Here is a 19,285-nt window from a genome sequence, read left to right as displayed (position 1 = left end):
AAATTGTTGATATCTGATCTGAAATGAGTTGCTTTGGCAACTAACATGAAATGAAGTACTAAAATGATTAAAAATAAAACTGAAGAATTGTTTTTTAATTTTATTAGTTTTAAAACTTTATGTACAAAATTTTGTATAACAAAATTACTAAAACTTAAGTTAGAATAAAAACTGAAAATATAAAAATAATAGCTATTTCAAACTATTAATGATTAACTACAATAGTAACTGCTATAATAACATTGCTTGTAACAATAAAAAAATAAAATAAAATAATAATTGCTTTTTTTTTTTTTTTTTTAATTAGGAAATACTATAGCATTATCATATCAGATATTTATTGGTTGTTATCCCAAATTTAAATATCTGTGAAAAGTCATTGCTTGGGTTCCTACCTATTGCTCCTACTCAGAGCTCCGGAATCCAAAAGTTACATGTTTTCTCAAACAAAAACTGTTTCAGTTCTGCACAAGTCATCACAGACTGAGACGTTAATGGCAAGCATCTGTTACCTATTTTCTATTTATAGTGCCAAAATTCTGTTCCTTCATTGTGTGTGTTTATTGATCTAGGCTCTGCAGACCTGCACCAAATGTTCCCAACCCCTCCATCACTGGAGCAGCACATCATCATGGGCTATTCACCTATAAACATGGGCAATACGGAATCAGCAGCTGGCCTCTCTCTCCTGGATGGGGCCATCAGCGGGAACTTCAAGATGGAGGTGGAGGAGGGTTTCTGCAGCCCCAAACCCTCAGAGATTAAGGTAGGACTTAATTACTGCTGTGAATTCCCAGGGATATTTTCGTGAAGAGGTATTTTGTGACACAAGACTCTGTTTCTTTATCGTACCTTCAGGACTTCTCCTACGTGTTTAAGCCAGAGTCCTGCCAAGCGCTCATCGGCTGCTCCCTTTACGCCCCTCTGAAGACGCTGCCCAGCCAGTGTCTGCTTCCCATCAAGCTTCCAGAAGAGTGTTTGTACCGGCCCAGCTGGACAGTCGGCAAACTGGAGATGCTGCAACCGATGGCAGCCATGACCTTCCTCAACAAGGACAGGTACAACAGCCAAGAAAATGAGGGATTTTTCTTCCCCCCTAGCAGATTTTAGTGTTTCACATTGTTGGTTGTTCTTTTGTAACAAACCTTTAATGAGACATTGAGTAATTCAAGCTTTCATCAGCTTGTTGGCATGTATGGAAGCCTAAAAGGCTTTTAAACAGATTTATTTACCTTGTTTAGGAGGGGCGGGGTGGGGGGGTCGTGCATATTTAGCAGGTGGTGGTTGAAGTAAGTGGGTCAGGTTTTTAACAAGCACAGAACACACTCTTCTCTGCTGTTTGTGGTCCAAGCAGCTGCCATCCCAAAATAGACATTCAATATTAATGAAAGTGCAGCCTTAATTGGAGGAATGTGTCCAGAGCATTGAATTAGAATTTAGGATGTGTACCTGCATCTAACTACAAAATTAACAAAATTAATTATTTTGCAGCAACTTACTAACTGTTTCCAATGATATTTTAGTGGATTAATGAAGTCAGTTCTCACAGGTGACTCTGTTCCGAGCAGACTAACCACAGGTGCACTTTCACTTAAACTGTCTGAGAAGGAAAGAGACGCTGATTTACTGGTTGTTTTTTTTCTCAAATGACTATAGTGCTTGTAAATTTTGTGGTGTGATGCAGAGAAGTGAGATTTTCTCTGCAAAGAAAATTTATGAAAGTCTGAATATGGTTTATTTTACATTACATGACGTTACTGTAATTAACTATATGCCCACCTAATCTGTTTCTATTTGGCTGGCCAGAGAAGATAAACACTACAGTCGTTTTCGTTCAGTAAGATTTGTTTTTCAGTAAATTAATACTTTTATTCAGCAGGGATGCATTTAATTGATCAAAAGTGACAGTAAAGACATTTTTAATGTTACAAAAAATAAATACGGTTCATCGGAATCTTGAAAAATATGTTTTACACATATTAAGCGGCACAGCTATTTTTGACATTAATAATAAGAGGAGATGTTTCTTGGGCACCAAATCAGCATATTTGAATGATTTCTGAAGGATCATGTGACCTGAAGACTGGAGTAATGATGCTGAAAATTCAGCTTTGCCAGTACAGAAATAATATAAAATAAAAAAATATAAATTATAAAATATATATTTTAACGCAGGGGCGGGGCTAGGGTTGGCCACCCCATTCACAACCGTTTCTGTCATTTTTTTTCTCTTGACAAGAAGTGCATTTATTCAGTCGCAAAATGTCTTTATGACCACATCAAAACAGGAGATGATTCAGACGCGTGCTACAATTTCACTTCAGCGGCAGGCGCGAGTCAAACGAACGCGGAGACGGTACTGGGCTCGGTCAGCGCGCGCTGTAGCCTGTATCATTTCATATGAAAGCGCGAATGAAACTACGTGCATGCAATGTCATGATCAGTTAAGTCATGAAATTACCAAAAGCGATTAAAGCTGCCTTAAAACTGTGCGTGCATGTAATATTTTATGAGTCACATTTAAGAATATGTCTCTGAAATGGTTTTCAAAACTGTCCTGGAGCAGCCCAGCAATGTCTCCCTCATCTAACACACCTGATTCAACTCGTCAGCTCATTAGTAGAGACTTTAAGACCTGAAGTGGGTCAGAAAAGGTAAAGAGAGTTGAGAGAAAATATGATGCGTGTCAGATCTGTGTCATGTTCAGCAGCGACAGCTCTTAAAGAAATAACAGCCAAAATAACCTAATAACCAGCTGCTGTGATGTCTGTTCATCAAAGAACAAAAGAAAAAAAAGAGGAAATTTAATAACTTTTATAGCTTTAAGGATTCATCTATATTTAATTTAGAATTTAGTGTTTGATAACTTCAATTTCTGTTGGCTATATTTCTACTGAAGGGCACAGGTAAATATGACATTTGTTATAATGGGTTTATATGAAGATTGTTTTAAGTTCACTTAAATTACAAGTTATTTTTTTAAAGTCTAATAAATATTCAAATTGATAGCTTTCAATTATACTGTAATGTCCAATGGCTATAGTCAATGGTTAAATATTAGGGGAGGGGAAAATAGACATCAGTAGTATTGGTATCAGTGATACTGGCCTTCAGTCATAAAAAAAAATGACTGAAAAATTAAACAAATATTAAAAATACACTGTCTTTGTTGTTTGTACATTAATTTGAAGATTTAATGTGAAATTATTGCAATATAAAAATATATTTAAAAACTTATGTTAGGTGGGATTAATCGCGATTAATTTCAGAAAAGAATTGCAATTAATTAGTTAATTTTTTTAATTGATTGACAGCACTAATATATATATATATATATATATATATATATATATATATATATATATATATATATATATATATATATATATATATATATATATATATAATATTTTTTATTTTTTATTTTTTATTTATAAATTTATCTTCCAGAATCTGGCAGTAAGTTTTGGGAGCTCATTTTAGTTCATCTCCTATCCTGAAAAGTCTGTCTTGCAGGATTGATTAAAAATGAGCTCCTAAAACTTACTGCCAGATTCTGGAAGATAAATTTTTCAAACAGTGGTACAAGAGGATGTGATGCTGGTCCTTCAAGAGTCACTCACAACTTATCTGTCCATAAATCCTATACAAAATCAGTCTTCGTGTATTTCACAACACTTCAGCTTGTTATTCTTATTAAGTGAGAGTCATTTAAAATATTTTTTTTACCCGAGCAAAGTCTCTGAGAACCTGACACATTCCACTTCTGGAAACTCCAGGAAGGTTGCAGTTCTGTAAAATGATGGTGCTGGAGACTAAATGGTTCCTGATGGTTTCTCACCTAATTCTTGACATTAATTCCTAATTCTTTTGCAGTTAAGGTGTCTTTTCTTTTCCACCTGTTTTTTCTGACCGCACTGACCCAATGAGCATTTCGCTGCCCAATGGTCATGCCTTAACTTTGGTAATTCTATTATTGCATTAGTATTGCATCCTTCTCATGGGCATTTAATAATTGTTTTACTTTTGTTCTTGAGTTCAATCTCATTTTTGGCTCATTTTATCTGTAAAAGAAAACCTGCCTAATAATTCTGCACACCTGAAATAAGGAGTTTTTGACTTTCAGCCTTCATGGGCAATTATATATCACTTATAAATGATAAAATACAAAATCAATAGTAGTTATTAAGATTGATGTGGTTTGGAATTGGTAAAATGTTCTTGGAAAAAAAATATATGACCAGAATATCAACTTGCCTAATAATTCTGCACACTGTGTGTGTGTGTGTGTGTGTGTGTGTGTGTGTGTATATATATATATATATATATATATATATATATAGTAGATAAGCTGTTAATTTAATAGTAGTATTTCATAATATTATTGTTTTACTGTATTTGTGTGCAGCCTTGTTGAGCATAAGAGACTTGAAAAACATGAAGAACAGCCCAAACACAAACTTATTGAATGGTATCTTTGGACACAAGAATCTTTCTTGCGCACATCCAAAAAGCCACACCTACTTACTACACCTACTATTTCTATTGTACTATTTCGTTTCTATTGGCTAGACAGTGCAGACATATGTTGCAGCTTTTATGCTGAATCTTAACACAGAGTTTGGCAATGAATCACTTTAAAAACTTTAAACAGTGAATCAGGAATTAAATTCACTTGACTTGAGGAGTATTTTAGGAGGTAACCAGATATTTCCACTGTGTGACAAGCAAAATGTGGCCAAAAATGTTTTTTTCCCCCATAATTTTAGATGATATATCTATTGTTTTACACTTTCAAACTAAACCGTGTTCTTTCTGTCACACATTTGGCTTGAAATTTACGCTTGTGCTATTTATCTTCAGAATAAATTCCAGTTGGTTTGATATTTTAGCCACTATTTGTAACACTTTCTCCTTTTCTTTAACAGTAACATCCCTAGTGTAGGAAGTGCAGTTGAGCAGGACCAGAGCTGCACCCCTCAGACACACAACACCTTTATGTCTAACAGCGCTCCGCCCAGCAACAGTGGCGCTGGCATCCTGCCCTCCCCTGCCACCCCTCGAATCTCTGCCCCAACACCACGGACACCTCGGACCCCACGCACCCCCAGAGGCCCTGCCAGCGTCCAGGGCTCGCTGAAATACGAGAACTCTGACCTCTACTCTCCCGCCTCTACGCCCTCCACCTGCAGACCTTTAAATTCGGTAGAGCCGGCCACTGTGCCCTCCATCCCAGAAGCTCACAGCCTATACGTCACCCTCATCCTCTCCGAGTCGGTCATGAACCTCTTCAAGGACTGCAACTTTGACAGCTGTTGCATCTGCGTCTGCAACATGGACATTACGGGGGCGGATGTGGGTGTCTACATCAGCGATCCCAACATGGATTCACAGTACTCAAGCATGGACCCCTGCTCCTGCGGTTTTAGCGCTGTCATGAACCGTCGCTATGGGAACGGGGCAGGCCTCTTTCTGGAGGACGAGCTGGACATCATGGGACGGGGTTCGGATTCCGGACGGGAGACTGAGAAGCACTTTGAGGCTGTACGCACAGCCTCCCTTCAGAGAGGGGCGGCCCTTAAAGAGCAGGTCCCGGATGATCTAATCCTCCTGCTGCAGGATCTGTGCACTAACCCCTTCTCCCCAATCATCAGGCCAGAACATCCCAGCACCAGTCTCAAGCCCCCCATGCGCCTGGAGGAGAGGGACTATTACAGTGACTGCTACTTGGCTCTGGAGCACGGCAGACAGTTCATGGACAACATGTCTGGAGGAAAAGTCGATGAGACGCTGGTCAAGAGCTCCTCTTTACACCACTGGGCCAAACGCAACGGTGAGACTTCCTCTGTGATGATGTTGAATGATTAATTTTTTATATTCTTTTACTTTTATTTTTACACTGCTCATTCAGTGCAAGGATTTTAGCAATGGTTCAAAACCACAGTGAGTCCATGGTAAATGATGGTGATTTGTAGATTGAAAGCTTTCTGACTGTATTGTTGCACACAGTGTTTCTGCTGTTTGTCAGCGCTGTTTCATCTGGCTGTAAACTAGTTTAAATCAGTGAGTCATTTGTGTTCTTCACTGGATCTCACAGCGCTGTTTAGTGCATGTGTGACCGAGTCTTAATGAACAAGCAATGCATCTGCTCTAGTGAGCTCGTGCTGTGCTGCAGAGCGGATAAATGGTCCAAGTAGTGCCGTTTCGTTCTGCTTTTGGCATATAAACATTATATCGAACATTTATCAAGCACTTGATATTGTTTTATCGAGGAACTTTATATTGTGATAATTATCCTTATCGTTTTATCGCCCAGCCCTAGCTGTGTCTGAGTTGCTTATAATGTTCTTCTGGGAACAATGTGCACCATTCTATCAGATTTATAAGGTAAATCATTTATAAACCTATGCCAACACAGAAGAATACATTATTATCTTTCCTAAATATGCTAACTGTTCATTGTGACTTTAAAATAAAAGTTTAAACTATTTGAGTTTGCATGTTTTGATATCCAGATGTTCTTGTTCAAGAAATGACTGCACTGTTTATGCATTTCTATCATAAAGAATTGCCAAATATTAAAGATTATGTGGACATGTCACAGATTTTGTTCCATATTTGTGACGTACATTCGAATGAAACAGACCAAACCAAGCAGGATTTGGTTCAGTCCATGGGTTGATTGGATGAAGGCAGAACAGAATATGAGCTTGGGAGTCAATTGTAAGAAAAGGGTGAAATGGTTGGAGAGGTCCAGGATGTGTCGCCAGAACAATCCCTTCATAGATATGTAGATACTGTAAACAGATATTGTGAATTTTCATTTCATGCAGACCTGTAGCAAATTCTGTCAGTAACCAACAAAACGGCTTTCTCAAACTAAATGGGTTTATGAGTAAATCTATTTGAAGGCAAATCTGGTGTTTGTAAAACACTCCTCTCTCTGTGTTCTTGCAGCTTTCGATATGAACATGCTGTTCTCCCAGGACGTGCTGAGGATGCTGCTGTCGCTGCAGCCTGTCCTGCAGGACACCATCCAGAAGAAGAGGTCTGTGCGCTCTTGGGGAGTCCAGGGCCCCCTCACCTGGCAGCAGTTCCACAAGATGGCTGGCAGGGGATCGTATGGTAGGCGTAACTCAACATGCACCATCCTCTGCGTCATTTATATATGATACAGGCATATTTACACAGCTCTTTTCTCTCAGGCACTGATGAATCTCCAGAGCCCCTCCCTATCCCCACCTTACTGGTGGGTAATGAGTATGACTTCGTGGTGCTGTCTCCTTTTGCTCTGCCATACTGGGAGAAGCTTCTGCTGGACCCCTACAGCTCTCAGCGGGATATCGGATACATGGTGGTGTGTCCTGACAACGAAGCCCTGCTTAATGGAGCCAGAACTTTCTTCAGAGACTTAACAGCTGTATATGAGGTTAGAGCATGCTGTGAACTCACAACGTGATTTGCGCATTTATTTGTTAGGGATGTAACAATATTATCAACATAGTGATATCGCAATAGCAAAACTGTCTCGATATTATCGTGGCCGCATGAAATGATAGAAACGATAGGTCTTCCGGGCAAAAAGTGTAGTTTTCAAAATATATTTAAACAAAAGGTCTTTTAAAGTTGTGTTTTGGGCCATTATGCTTTGGCACAGTATCTGTCAAACGAACTAAAGCTGAAAGCACAATATGGCTTAATCCCTTTTTTGCTGCCCGTTTCAAAGTGCCTCAGAACAGCTCCGTTCACAGAATGCAGTGAACTTGTTTATTGCATGTGCTGTGAGTTTAGTGCACATTTGGGAACGCAACAGCCACCAGTTCTGCTTTTATTTTTGCAGCAGATGATTACAGCATTTCACTAGATTTGTAGTGAGACGCGTTTTTGTAAGACTGTTTTCACTGAAGCTGGAGGTTTCCTTAAAAATAAAGGGTCTACTGCCGTTTCCGTCTTAAATTGCTGAAAGCTAGCAATTTAAATGCAGTCCAAATTCAAAATATCTCTTTGAAGTTTAGAATTTAGGAAAGAAATATTGTAATTTCCCTACTGTAGTGTAAAGCAAAAATAATATACCTATGAAATACTCACTTTCATTCATTTTACATTGCAATTGTTTTACAATATATGGCTATTACTGTCATTGTTGTTGTTGTTGTTGTTATTATTAGTAGTAGTAGTAGTAGTAGTAGTAGTAGTAGTAGTAGTAGTATTGTTGTTGTTTTCTAATTTGTTTGGCTTCCTAAAACACCAGTGTGAATGTAATTTAGACTTAGACAGTATATCATTAATAAAACAAGGGTTGAGTCCCCTTTAAAGTTCAGGTACAAGTCAATTCACTGACTTTGAGAGTTCAAAATTAAGAGCTCAACCCATGTTCTTAACTAAGAAAACTTAAAGTGCATTAGATAGAATAATTTTACTTAAAAATGTACACAATTTTTATTTTTTTCCAATTCTTCATTTGTCTTGTTTTTTAAAAAATATCACAATAAATATCGTATTGTGGACTTCATATAGCGATATTATCGTATTGTGAGATTTTGATAGTTACATCCCTATTATTTGGTGAATGTTGCATCATAATATATACTTTTTTCAACTTTATCTGCATTTGCACAGTACACTTGTGTAAAACGATTATATACTATATAGCAAATCTCAACTGCCTGCTTTATTTCATTGCAGAATTAAATATATGTAAGTCTGGTCTTTCATATGAAGTTGGATATCTCTGTCCAACTTTTTCTGCATTTATACAGCACACTCATGTAAAGGAATTAAATGGTATATTGCAAGCCTCAACCACCTGATTTTTTGTTTTGTTTTTTTGTTTATTGTAAAATTTAAAAAATATATTATTGCCCAGCTCTTTGAAGTATGATATGTAAGTATTTCCAACTCTGTCTACATGCATACAGTAGGGCAAAATGTATCAATCTAATCTGCTAAATGTGACTATAAGGCATAAAGATGATATATTATGATGTTATGAACATGAATTTCATGGTTTTCTGTAAAGCTGTGTATTGTGAAAAGCACTATACAAAAAAAATTGACTTGACATGATTTATTATTGTTCGACAGTCCTGTCGGCTCGGTCAGCACAGACCCATCGCCAAGACTCACGCTGATGGCATTGTGACGGTGAGCGATACTGGATCCAAAGCTCTCACGGATCAGACTCTCACTGACTGGCTCCCAAAAACCATCAACAGCAGCAGCGAGGCGTTTAACAAGCTCAAACTCTACGCACAAGTGTGCTGTCACGACTTGGGTATATGCACAAACAAATTATGATGTTGTCCGGACAAGGTAAATGCAACAGTCTTATACTGTTTCTTATCTCTTCAGCGTCCATTCTGGCATCCCAGTCTTTGGACAGCTCACTGCTTTCCCAGCGAAACCCAACCAGCTCTACACAAACTTCCAGCACTGGCAGTCCCGCTACAGCCACTCAGAACACCACCCCATCCACCAACAGCACCTCCAACACTAACACCACTGCCACCACCACATCCACCACTTCTTCCTCTTCCTCCTGCTCTCAGGGCATAGGCACCATGCCGTCTTCCAAGCCTAATTCACTGCCTCCTTTCGGGGGCTTGCAGTCCAGCCAGCCGAGTGGTGGTCAGAGTGCAGGGACTCTGGGGGACGGCACATCGGCCACCAGCCAACCTCAGGTCCAGTCTGAGCCCGCAGAGAGGTACCACCTTTCACATCCAAACAATCTTGTTACTGATTCTCTCAGATGTGATTTCTGATCTGTGATTTATTTGTGTCACAGCACAATGGAGAGAGAGAAGGTGGGGGTGCCGACTGACGGAGACTCCCATGCTGTCACTTATCCTCCCGCTATAGTGATCTACATCGTAAACCCGTTCAGCTATGAGGAGACGGGCCAAGGCGGCAATTCTAGCATGTGGACGATGAGTCTTCTTCGCTGTTATCTAGAGATGCTTCAGTCTCTTCCTCCTCACATCAGGAATGCCGTATATGTCCAAGTAAGAATCCATCTGATCTGTGCTTTCTGACTCTAACGTCACGTTGCTTAGATCTAAACATCCTGTGTTTTCTTCTACCAGATTATTCCCAGTCAGTACTTGCTGCAGCCGGTCTGGAGTGAGGAGCGCCATATATATGCACAGCACCTGAAGTCTCTGGCTTTCTCAGTTTACACTCAGTGCAGACGGCGTCTGCCAACCTCCACTAATGTCAAAACGCTAACAGGCTTCGGCCCCGGCCTGGCCATTGACACTGCACTACAGAGCAAAGAGGTACTCCTAATAATTGCCAATATATTAGACAAAGGGTTTTCAAATTAAATAGATTTCAATACAGACTGGTCAAATGTTATATTTCTTCTGCTTTCATTCTTTTTAAAAATGTAATTGGGCCTCAAAGGGAGTCCTAGAAGGTCTGTGGTAAAGTTCAGAGGGAAAAAATAATAATATTAATAATGAATTGAATCTTTTTTTGTTGTTGTTGATATTTTACATGTTTTTGTTTTTTTTATAATTAAATATATTTTTAAAAATAATATTTTCTGTAAAAAGTTTGTAATTTTATTGGTCACAGTATGAAAGCATATATTTATACATGAAAATATACACTATCGGTCTAAAGTTTGCAATAATATGATTTTTGAATGTCTTTGAATTCTCATCAAGGCACTTTATTTGTTTGATAAATACAATATTTTCTTACAATTTACAATATTTTAATATTTAAATATTCTGTATTTAATTGTAATTTAATATTTAATTAAATATTTTTAAATTGCTAATTTGATGTTCAATTATTAATTATTACTGGTGCTCAATTAATCATGGTACTGATACCTTTTTTCAGGATTCTCTAATGAATATAAAGTTCAATGAACAGCATTAATTTGAAAATACTTTTTTCTAACATTATTAATGTCTTTACTGTTATTTTCAATTCATTTCAATGACTTCTTGCTGAATTAAAATAACTACATTATTTTCTTAATTCATTTTTAAAACCAGTTTTCTCACCCTAAACTTTTCAGCAAAAGCTCTTTTCAGCATTGATAATAAGAGATGTTTCTTGAGCTTTTGACCAGTAGTGTATAGCTGCCTTATTTTAAAACGAGGTCTTTCAAAAGGATCATCTCATTTTGGGGTCTTTGGCATCAAAAAAATTAAAATTGAATCAAAGTCTTGAACCTGAGATTACACACACATAATTTTCCAGAAGCAATGATCAGTTGTGCAGTTTTCATACATAAAAAAAAATATTGAGAAAAAGGGCTGTGTATTAAATCATAGTATTGACCTCTTGGTCCTTGCCCTCCTCAGAGACCAGAGTGTTTACATCTCTACGCACCGCCGTTTGTCCTGGCACCAGTGAAGGACAAGCAGACAGAGCTGGGTGAGACTTTCGGAGAGGCTGCCCAGAAATACAACGTGCTGTTTGTGGCCTACTGCCTGTCGCATGACCAGAGGTGGCTCCTGGCTTCATGCACAGACCAGTACGGAGAGCTGCTGGAAACCTGCGTCATCAGCATCGACGTACCCAACCGGTGAGCACTCAAGAGTTGGTCTTTGTTTGACTTAGTTTGCTGAAGCCCAGGCTTCTGTTTGTGACTGGGGCGTTTATGTGTTTTCACACAGAGCTCGGAGGAAAAAGGGCTCTGCACGACGACAGGGCCTTCAGAAGCTTTGGGAATGGTGCCTGGGCCTCGTACAGATGACCTCACTTCCTTGGCGCATTGTGATTGGCCGGCTCGGAAGGATAGGTCACGGGGAGTTGCGTGGTAGGTTTTGCAATTATTATAAGTGTTTGGCATCATGTGCCCTTTGCTATTGATCTAACTACTGTTTTTGCTCCAATCAGATTGGAGTATTTTGTTGAGTAGGCGAAACTTGCAGTCTCTCAGCAGACGACTGAAGGAAATGTGCAGGATGTGCGGCATCTCTGCTGCGGACAGTCCCAGCATCCTCAGTACCTGTCTAGTCGCCATGGAACCACAGGCTTCCTTTGTCATCATGCCAGGTAATTAATGTGGTGCTTTCACACAGAGAGCTTGTTCTATACTTTGTTTTTGTTCATTGTATCCTTTCAGACCTTTAGAAACCTTTGAATATTTGATGAAAGTTCATAATTTTCCCTTCCTATTCTGTCTCTCCATAGACTCAGTGTCCACGGGCTCCGTGTTTGGCCGCAGCACGACCCTGAACATGCAGTCGCAGTTAAACACTCCTCAGGATACCTCCTGCACTCACATCCTCGTGTTCCCCACTTCTGCTGGCCTCCAGGCCTTCAATCCCAACAACGGTCAGACACTTTCACATCCACCCCACCAAGCACTTCTTATTTATTAGAGGGATAGTTCACCCAAAAATGAAGATTCTGTCATTAATTACTCACCCTCATGTCTTTCCAAACCATAAGGCCTTCATTTATCTTCAGAACACAAATTAAGATATTTTGATGAAATCCGAGAGCTTTCTGACCCTGTATAGACAGCAAGAGTCCTACCACGTTCAAGGCCCAGAAAGGTACCAAGGACATCGACAAAATAGTCCATGTGACATCTGTGGTTCAACCCTAATTTTATGAAGCTACAAGAATTTTTTTGTATCTTAATGGGCCTTGAATATGGTAGGACCCTTGCTGCCTATTAGGGATGGGACGATACACCTACCACCCGATTCGATACTATCACGATACTTGGGTGACGATACGATATGTATTGCGATTTTTAAGAATTTTGATTCTACAAGTATTGCTATTTGATATTGATATATGTTGCGATTTTATTTATTTTTTTAACTCTAGACCATGGGAAAAAGTTGAATGATACACTTAATATACAGACTGTCACAATTAAAAAAAAAAACACACAGCAGTTACTATTACGATTTGATATTACAATTTATTGTGATTTTTGTTTGCTTATTAAAGACTAGACAATGGAAAATATTTGATGATAGCCTACCCTTAAAAGAGACTGTATATGAACCCCTAATTGCTCCCCGGGCGCTGGAGCAATGGCTGCCCACTGCTCCGGGTGTGTGTTAACTGTGTGTGTTAACTGTGTGTGTTAACTGTGTGTGTTAACTGTGTGTGTTAACTGTGTGTGTTAACTGTGTGTGTTAACTGTGTGTGTGCATTTGTTCACTACTCACTGCTGTGTGTGTGCACTTGGATGGGTTAAATGCAGAGCACCAATTTCGAGTATGGGTCACCATACTTGACAATACGTCACGACTTAACTTAACTGACTTAACATTTGCAAAAATTATGAAAAGATGAATATGAGACAAAACAACAGAATGTCACATTTTATTATTAGCCGTTTCAACACGTACATGTTTTACCAGATAAAAAGAACCGCACTTTTAGAGTTCATCCCACTCATTGATGTGAGCATAAGTATTGGGACAGTTGAACATAAGGCAGATATAAAAGATTAAAAGCTATTATTTAGTTGCAGATCCCTTGGGCGCAATCACAGCAGTGAGTCTGTGACCCATAGACATCACCAGACTCTTGGTCTCATCCTTTGAAATGCTTTTCCCAGCCTTTAATGAAGCCAATTCCAATTGTTGCTTGTTTTGGGGAGTTTCTGCCTTTACGCTTCTCTTCAGCTGGTGAAATTCATGTTCAATCGGATTTAAATCTGGAGATTGACTTGGGCAATCTAAGACTTTCCATTTCTTTGCTCTTATAAACTCCTTGACTGAACTGGCAGGGTGTTTTGGGTCATTGCTCTGATGCAATATGAAGCACTTCCCAATGAATCTGGTGGCATTTTCTTGAATATTGGTAGGCAAGATGGTTTTGTACCCTTCCAAATTCATTCTGCTAGAGTCATCATACATTAAGTCATCAGTAAAGTTGAGAGGGCCTGTTCCAGAGGCAGCCATGCATGCCCATGCCATGACACCACCTCCACCATGCTTTACAGATGAGGCTGTATGCTTGGGATCATTTGCAGTTCCCTTTTTTTCTCCACATTTTTGCTTTCCCATCACATAGATAAAGGTTCATCTTGTCTCATCGGTCCATAAACACCATTCCAAAACTCTTCTGGCTCACCTTTGTGCTTTTTTGCAAACTTTAATCTTGCCTTTCTATTTTTGGTGCTGGTCAGAGGTTTGTATCTTGCTGTGTAGCATCTGTAATTCTGTGTCAAAGTCTCCTGAGGACAGTAGATTGTCAGACCATCACCCCAACTTTCTGGAAGTTGTTGGTGATTTTGTCTGTTAGGGTTAATTTTCACAGCTTTTATGATTTGTCTGTCATCAACTACTATTGTTTTCTCAGCCGATCAGGTCGTTGTTGGTTGCTGGTGGTTTCCAAACTCTTGATTTGTCCATGCCCTTTGTTTATGCTACAGCTCTAATAGACTTCCTCTTTTCTTTTAGCATCCTAATTGCTTGCTTTTCTCTCAAAGTCAGCTCCCTCATCTTCATCTTGGTTTGTGTGTGTCATCATCGAATGCAAGATTCAGAATACAGAAGTAATGGATATAACTGATACGACACATTCCCTGCTTTTAGTATCTGAAGAATTAATGCAACAGGACACAGCTGATTACTTAGAAAGACCTGTGAGGCAACTGTTCCAATCACATCAGATAGAGGGATGAAACCCTAAAAGTGCTGAACTTCTTAGATGGTAAAACATCTGTGTTGAATCACCCAATAATAAAATGTGACATTCTGTAGTTTTGTCTCATATTCATCTTTTCATCATATTTGCAAATGTCTTGATTCCACAGCCAACAGAGCAATTTTGTCTTTACTGTTCCAATACTCTTGGAGGGCACTGTATATGACGTCATCTAATGCATGCTTTCGAATCGCTCTCGCGGTACTTTGATGTCATACGCTGATCGTCTGCGTGGTGCTGCTCCGAGTCGAACACACTGATACATTTCGCCCTCTGTTGGAATTACAAAGCTCTAACTTCTCCCCACCACCTCTTAGAAAAAATAAAATAATGAAATAAAAATTGCTTTTGAGGTAAACCAATCGATTCTTAAATCGTTTTAAAAAGAATCGTGATAGTTAGGTGAATCGATTTTTTTTATTTTATTTTATCTTTTTTTTCTCCCACCCCTACTGCCTATGCAGGGTCAGAAAGCTCTCGGACTTCATCAAAAATATCTTCATTTGTGTTTAGAAGATGAACAAAGGTCTTACGGGTTTGGAACGACATGAGGGTCTTTAATGACAGAATTTTCAGTTTGGGGTGAACTGTCCCTTTAATTGTTTATAGCAGGCTAATATACCTTCTAATTGTGTTTGCAGATGTCACAGATGGCATGGGCGGCATGGATGGAATCTTAGACCTGCTGGCAGAGAATGACCTGGTTGATCCTGATCTCATTAACATCTTACCCAACTCCCCCACCACCTCCCCAGTACAGTCGCCAGGTTCACATTACCACCACGGAGGAGACGGCAGCAAGGTAAACTGATTTGCTCTGTGTTTTTGAAGAATTTCTGCATATAATGCCTGTCAATATTTTTGAAAGAAGTCTCTTATGCTTACTAAGGCTGCATTAAAAATACTGTAAAAGGAGTAATATTGTGAAATTATTACAATGTGTTTTTTTTTATTTTGTTATTTGAATATATTTTAAAATGTAATTTATTCCTGTGACGTAAAGCTGAATTTTCAGCATCATTACACCAGTCTTCAGTGTCGCATGATTCTTCAAAAATAATTCTAATATGCTAAATTGGTGCTCAAAAAACATTTATTATTATTTTCAGTATTGACAACAGTTTTGCTGCTTAATATTTTTGTGGAAACTATTTTTTGTTTATTATATGATGAATAGAAAGTTTAAAAGGACAGTGTTTGTTTGATGTAGAAATCTTTCAAGTAAACTGTTCAATTTATTTCATTTTTGCTAATTAAATGTTGTTGTTTTTTCCAAAAAACTATCATGATCTAAGTTTAGGTGTAATGAGAAATTATTTAGAATTTTATCCATGCTATTACATAACTATTTTAAGTGGCTGTAGTCACTCTCGCTGTCTCTCTCCCATCCTCAGGGCCAGAGCACAGACAGGATGGAGTCTCATGACGAGTCTCCCAACATCCTCCAGCAGCCCATGGCTCTGGGCTACTTTGTGTCCACGGCTAAAGCCGGCCCACTGCCTGACTGGTTCTGGTCATCCTGCCCACAGGCAAAGAACCAATGTCCTCTCTTCCTGAAGGTAAGCTGTTCAGTCAATGTAATAATCATTTCACTCAAGAGATACATTACAGCTTTATTGTCCAAATCATGTTTCACAATCTAATCTGTTTAACAGAGCTGCAGAGGTGTCATATAATGAATGTTTTTGTCTTCCTGTCAGGCTTCTCTGCACCTTAATGTTTCATCAGTGCAGTCAGATGAGTTGCTGCACAGTAAACACTCTCACCCTCTGGACTCCAGCCATACCTCAGATGTGCTCAGGTATCAGCTGGACTCCTTACAGACACTCTTCCCTATCTCCCTTGTCTCTAATATATCTCTGTACATTTATCAAATTATTCCACATGGTGTAATCCTCATTGATGCTTTTTCATAGTTGTTGGAGCTTCCATAAATCCACTTTACAAGGAGAGCAACTGATTTATCATACATTCCAGACTGGATTTGATTTATGAATAAATTGCATTCCAGAAAGTATTTATTTTAAATCCATTAAACACCGTTTATTTAAAGGAATAATTCACCCCACAGACATCATGTTTCAATCCCATGGGAATTTGATTCATCTTAAAAACACAGATGAAGATATTTTTAATGAAATTTACAATTTCATTCCCACTGTTAAAAGTTCATTCCACCAAAACATTGACACTTCAAAAATGTTCATAAAGACATTAAAGAAATCCATAATGAATTAAGTCTTCTGAGGAGACATGATTTTTATCATTTTAACTAAGATTTGTCAATATAACTGCATTTATTTAGTTTTAAGACTTATTGGGGCCCCTCTGGAAATTTGCAGAGGCCCCTTGTTGAGAACCACTGCTACAAATAATGAGCAGATTTAATTTAGGCCTCCTAATCACAAATCTCATCAAATATGCTCAACAGAACCTCAAAATATGTACATTGATCGATGTTAATATATGAGCGAAAGTCTAAATTAAATCTGTTTAGAAAGAGATTGTTTCTTCAGAAGACTTAAACCACTTGATTCAAATGGAGTAATTTTACAACGAATTTTATGAACTTTTTGAAATGTCAAAGTTTTAATGAAATGGACTTCCAATTGAGGTGACATTTTTGGTTTACGGTAAAATTGTGGAATCCAAATGGATGGAAATTTTCTATGCAATTCAAATACATAATCTAAAATTTAGGCCTAAATACTTTTTTGAGTGTGTTTTGAAAATAAATGTGAGTCTTGTGTGTTTGGAATGACATGAGGATGTGTATTTAATGAAATAATTGTCATTTTTAGATGAACTATCCACATTTTTAAATGAATAAAGGATTTCTTACACATTTGTTGTTTTCGCAGATTTGTGCTGGAACAGTACAACGCCCTGTCATGGCTGACCTGTGACCCAGCGACTCAGGACCGGCGCTCTTGTCTGCCCGTGCACTTTGTTGTGCTCAACCAAATGTACAACTTCATAATGAACATGCTCTAACAAACGAGGGGCTCTGCACAAGTGTTGCCATGATTTCTCACAACGGACCCCGCAGAGACACAGCATCACTGCACTGCCGCCGCAGGCTGGGCAAAGCCACTTCAATCAGACAGCGCACTTACGGCAAAGCCAGGCTGCCCAGTTCATGCCAAGTGTCCATCTCACAGGAACTGGAGGCAAAAGAACTAGTCCATCTCAATGAACTCAAGTCCTGATAATGGCCTAAAAGTGCAGTTTGGGTCAGGTTTTATCGTTTGAAATGCCTGCATATATCTTATTTATTGTACGTTTTTAAATGTGTAATTTCTTAATCTTTTATATTATATAAAGACAGGAAGCTGCATATTGCCTTCCTAAATGAATTGAAAATGGTTTGTCATGTATGTAATTGTCTTAATTACAGAACCGACAAGTGAATTTGCTGTAGGTGGCTTTTAGAGGAATATTTAGAGAAATATTTTCTCCACAATTTTTACTGTCACAGTGTACAGATGAAGTATACAGGAGCTCACGTTCTTACCTTTGTGTGGTGGGGACTTTAAGATAGGCTGTAGCTACAGAATTCCTGTACAGCAATTTAATGTGTTCAAATAAGAGGACAAGAGGTACATTGTCGGATTATATATTTTATATCACAGATTTAGAGAATTGTGTGTATATAAATGTGTACATACAATTGTGTGCCGCTATGGATGGTGCAGCCAATGTTTTAGGAATAAAGTGTGTAAAACCTGAAACCCGTGGTCGTCATTGCACATTCTGCTTGATTTTGAACAAATATCCTGGGTTTCTAGGGAAAAAATGAGACACCATATTGCAGGGGGTTTCATCATACTCTCCAGGTATGATAAGCCCTCGAGGGGGAAATTGCTGTGTATTTATTCTGCTCAAATCCCTGTGAAATGACATGGTGCTATATTCTCATCAGGCCTGTTGGCGTGTCCTGGCGACTGGCTGTGCATATGCGCTCGTTTCCTGATGGAGCTGAACCAGAGGCTGAGCTATGAATGTGTGGTGTTAATAGTATTGTAACTGTTCATTGAGATCCTGGGCACTGCATCACTCTCTATTTTGCTATCACTACTTTTGGCATGATGGTTATGGCTCCTGGGGAATTCTTATATTTTTATTTTCTGCTGTCTATCTCAGAGTCATGTACCAGTTGCATGTGCTACTGCTGATAAAAATACCTTCATCTGTAGTGTCAAAATCTTTTCATTTTGTTCTGCAGTCTGTCTTGGAAATTGCTCATTTGAAAGATGTGAAATTCCTGCAGGCACTGAGATGTGCATAAAATTATAAGCATTATATGAATTATGGATTTTTATTTTTATTTTTACTTAAGACACTTATATGTCCCAGGGCTTGATTTTTATTAAAACTAACGGATTTAAAGTTTGTTTGCTTTTTGTTTTTGTTTTTCATGCATTGCGGTTACATTAAAATTGGATTATTTTTTTAATATGCTTCATAATTTATTTTTGCTATTTAATATGTACAGGTTTTACTACTTTAAATTTAAGTTTTATGTCTTAAAACATGGGAATATATTATTTCAATAAAAAAATGTGTGAAAATGTATTTCCGTTTTCAGTCCCTCAGAGCTGGTGTTAATATATTAAACGACGTTAATATTCCAGTCAAACTTTAA

General features: G+C 38.3%; 1 protein-coding gene across 1 annotated transcript in view; it reads left to right on the top strand.

Moving 5' to 3' along the window:
* Window positions 1-19,068, top strand: part of med13b (mediator complex subunit 13b) — a 38,343-nt gene extending 19,275 nt beyond the window's left edge. Inside the window, exons 14-30 of the mRNA XM_058799643.1 lie at window positions 573-766; window positions 859-1,058; window positions 4,929-5,833; window positions 6,958-7,125; window positions 7,206-7,429; window positions 9,085-9,274; window positions 9,352-9,703; window positions 9,785-10,001; window positions 10,083-10,274; window positions 11,319-11,542; window positions 11,634-11,776; window positions 11,857-12,015; window positions 12,154-12,297; window positions 15,282-15,442; window positions 16,035-16,199; window positions 16,341-16,441; window positions 17,502-19,068. Coding sequence (XP_058655626.1) covers window positions 573-766; window positions 859-1,058; window positions 4,929-5,833; window positions 6,958-7,125; window positions 7,206-7,429; window positions 9,085-9,274; window positions 9,352-9,703; window positions 9,785-10,001; window positions 10,083-10,274; window positions 11,319-11,542; window positions 11,634-11,776; window positions 11,857-12,015; window positions 12,154-12,297; window positions 15,282-15,442; window positions 16,035-16,199; window positions 16,341-16,441; window positions 17,502-17,634 — 3,872 coding nt within the window. The 3' untranslated portion in view covers window positions 17,635-19,068. The remainder of the gene's footprint in view (window positions 1-572; window positions 767-858; window positions 1,059-4,928; window positions 5,834-6,957; window positions 7,126-7,205; window positions 7,430-9,084; window positions 9,275-9,351; window positions 9,704-9,784; window positions 10,002-10,082; window positions 10,275-11,318; window positions 11,543-11,633; window positions 11,777-11,856; window positions 12,016-12,153; window positions 12,298-15,281; window positions 15,443-16,034; window positions 16,200-16,340; window positions 16,442-17,501) is intronic.
* The last annotated feature ends 217 nt before the right edge of the window (window positions 19,069-19,285 follow it).

This window comes from Onychostoma macrolepis, chromosome 15 (assembly GCF_012432095.1).
Source record: "Onychostoma macrolepis isolate SWU-2019 chromosome 15, ASM1243209v1, whole genome shotgun sequence".
NCBI classification, from domain to species: Eukaryota; Metazoa; Chordata; class Actinopteri; order Cypriniformes; family Cyprinidae; genus Onychostoma; species Onychostoma macrolepis.
This window is presented reverse-complemented; position numbering and strand designations above follow the sequence as displayed.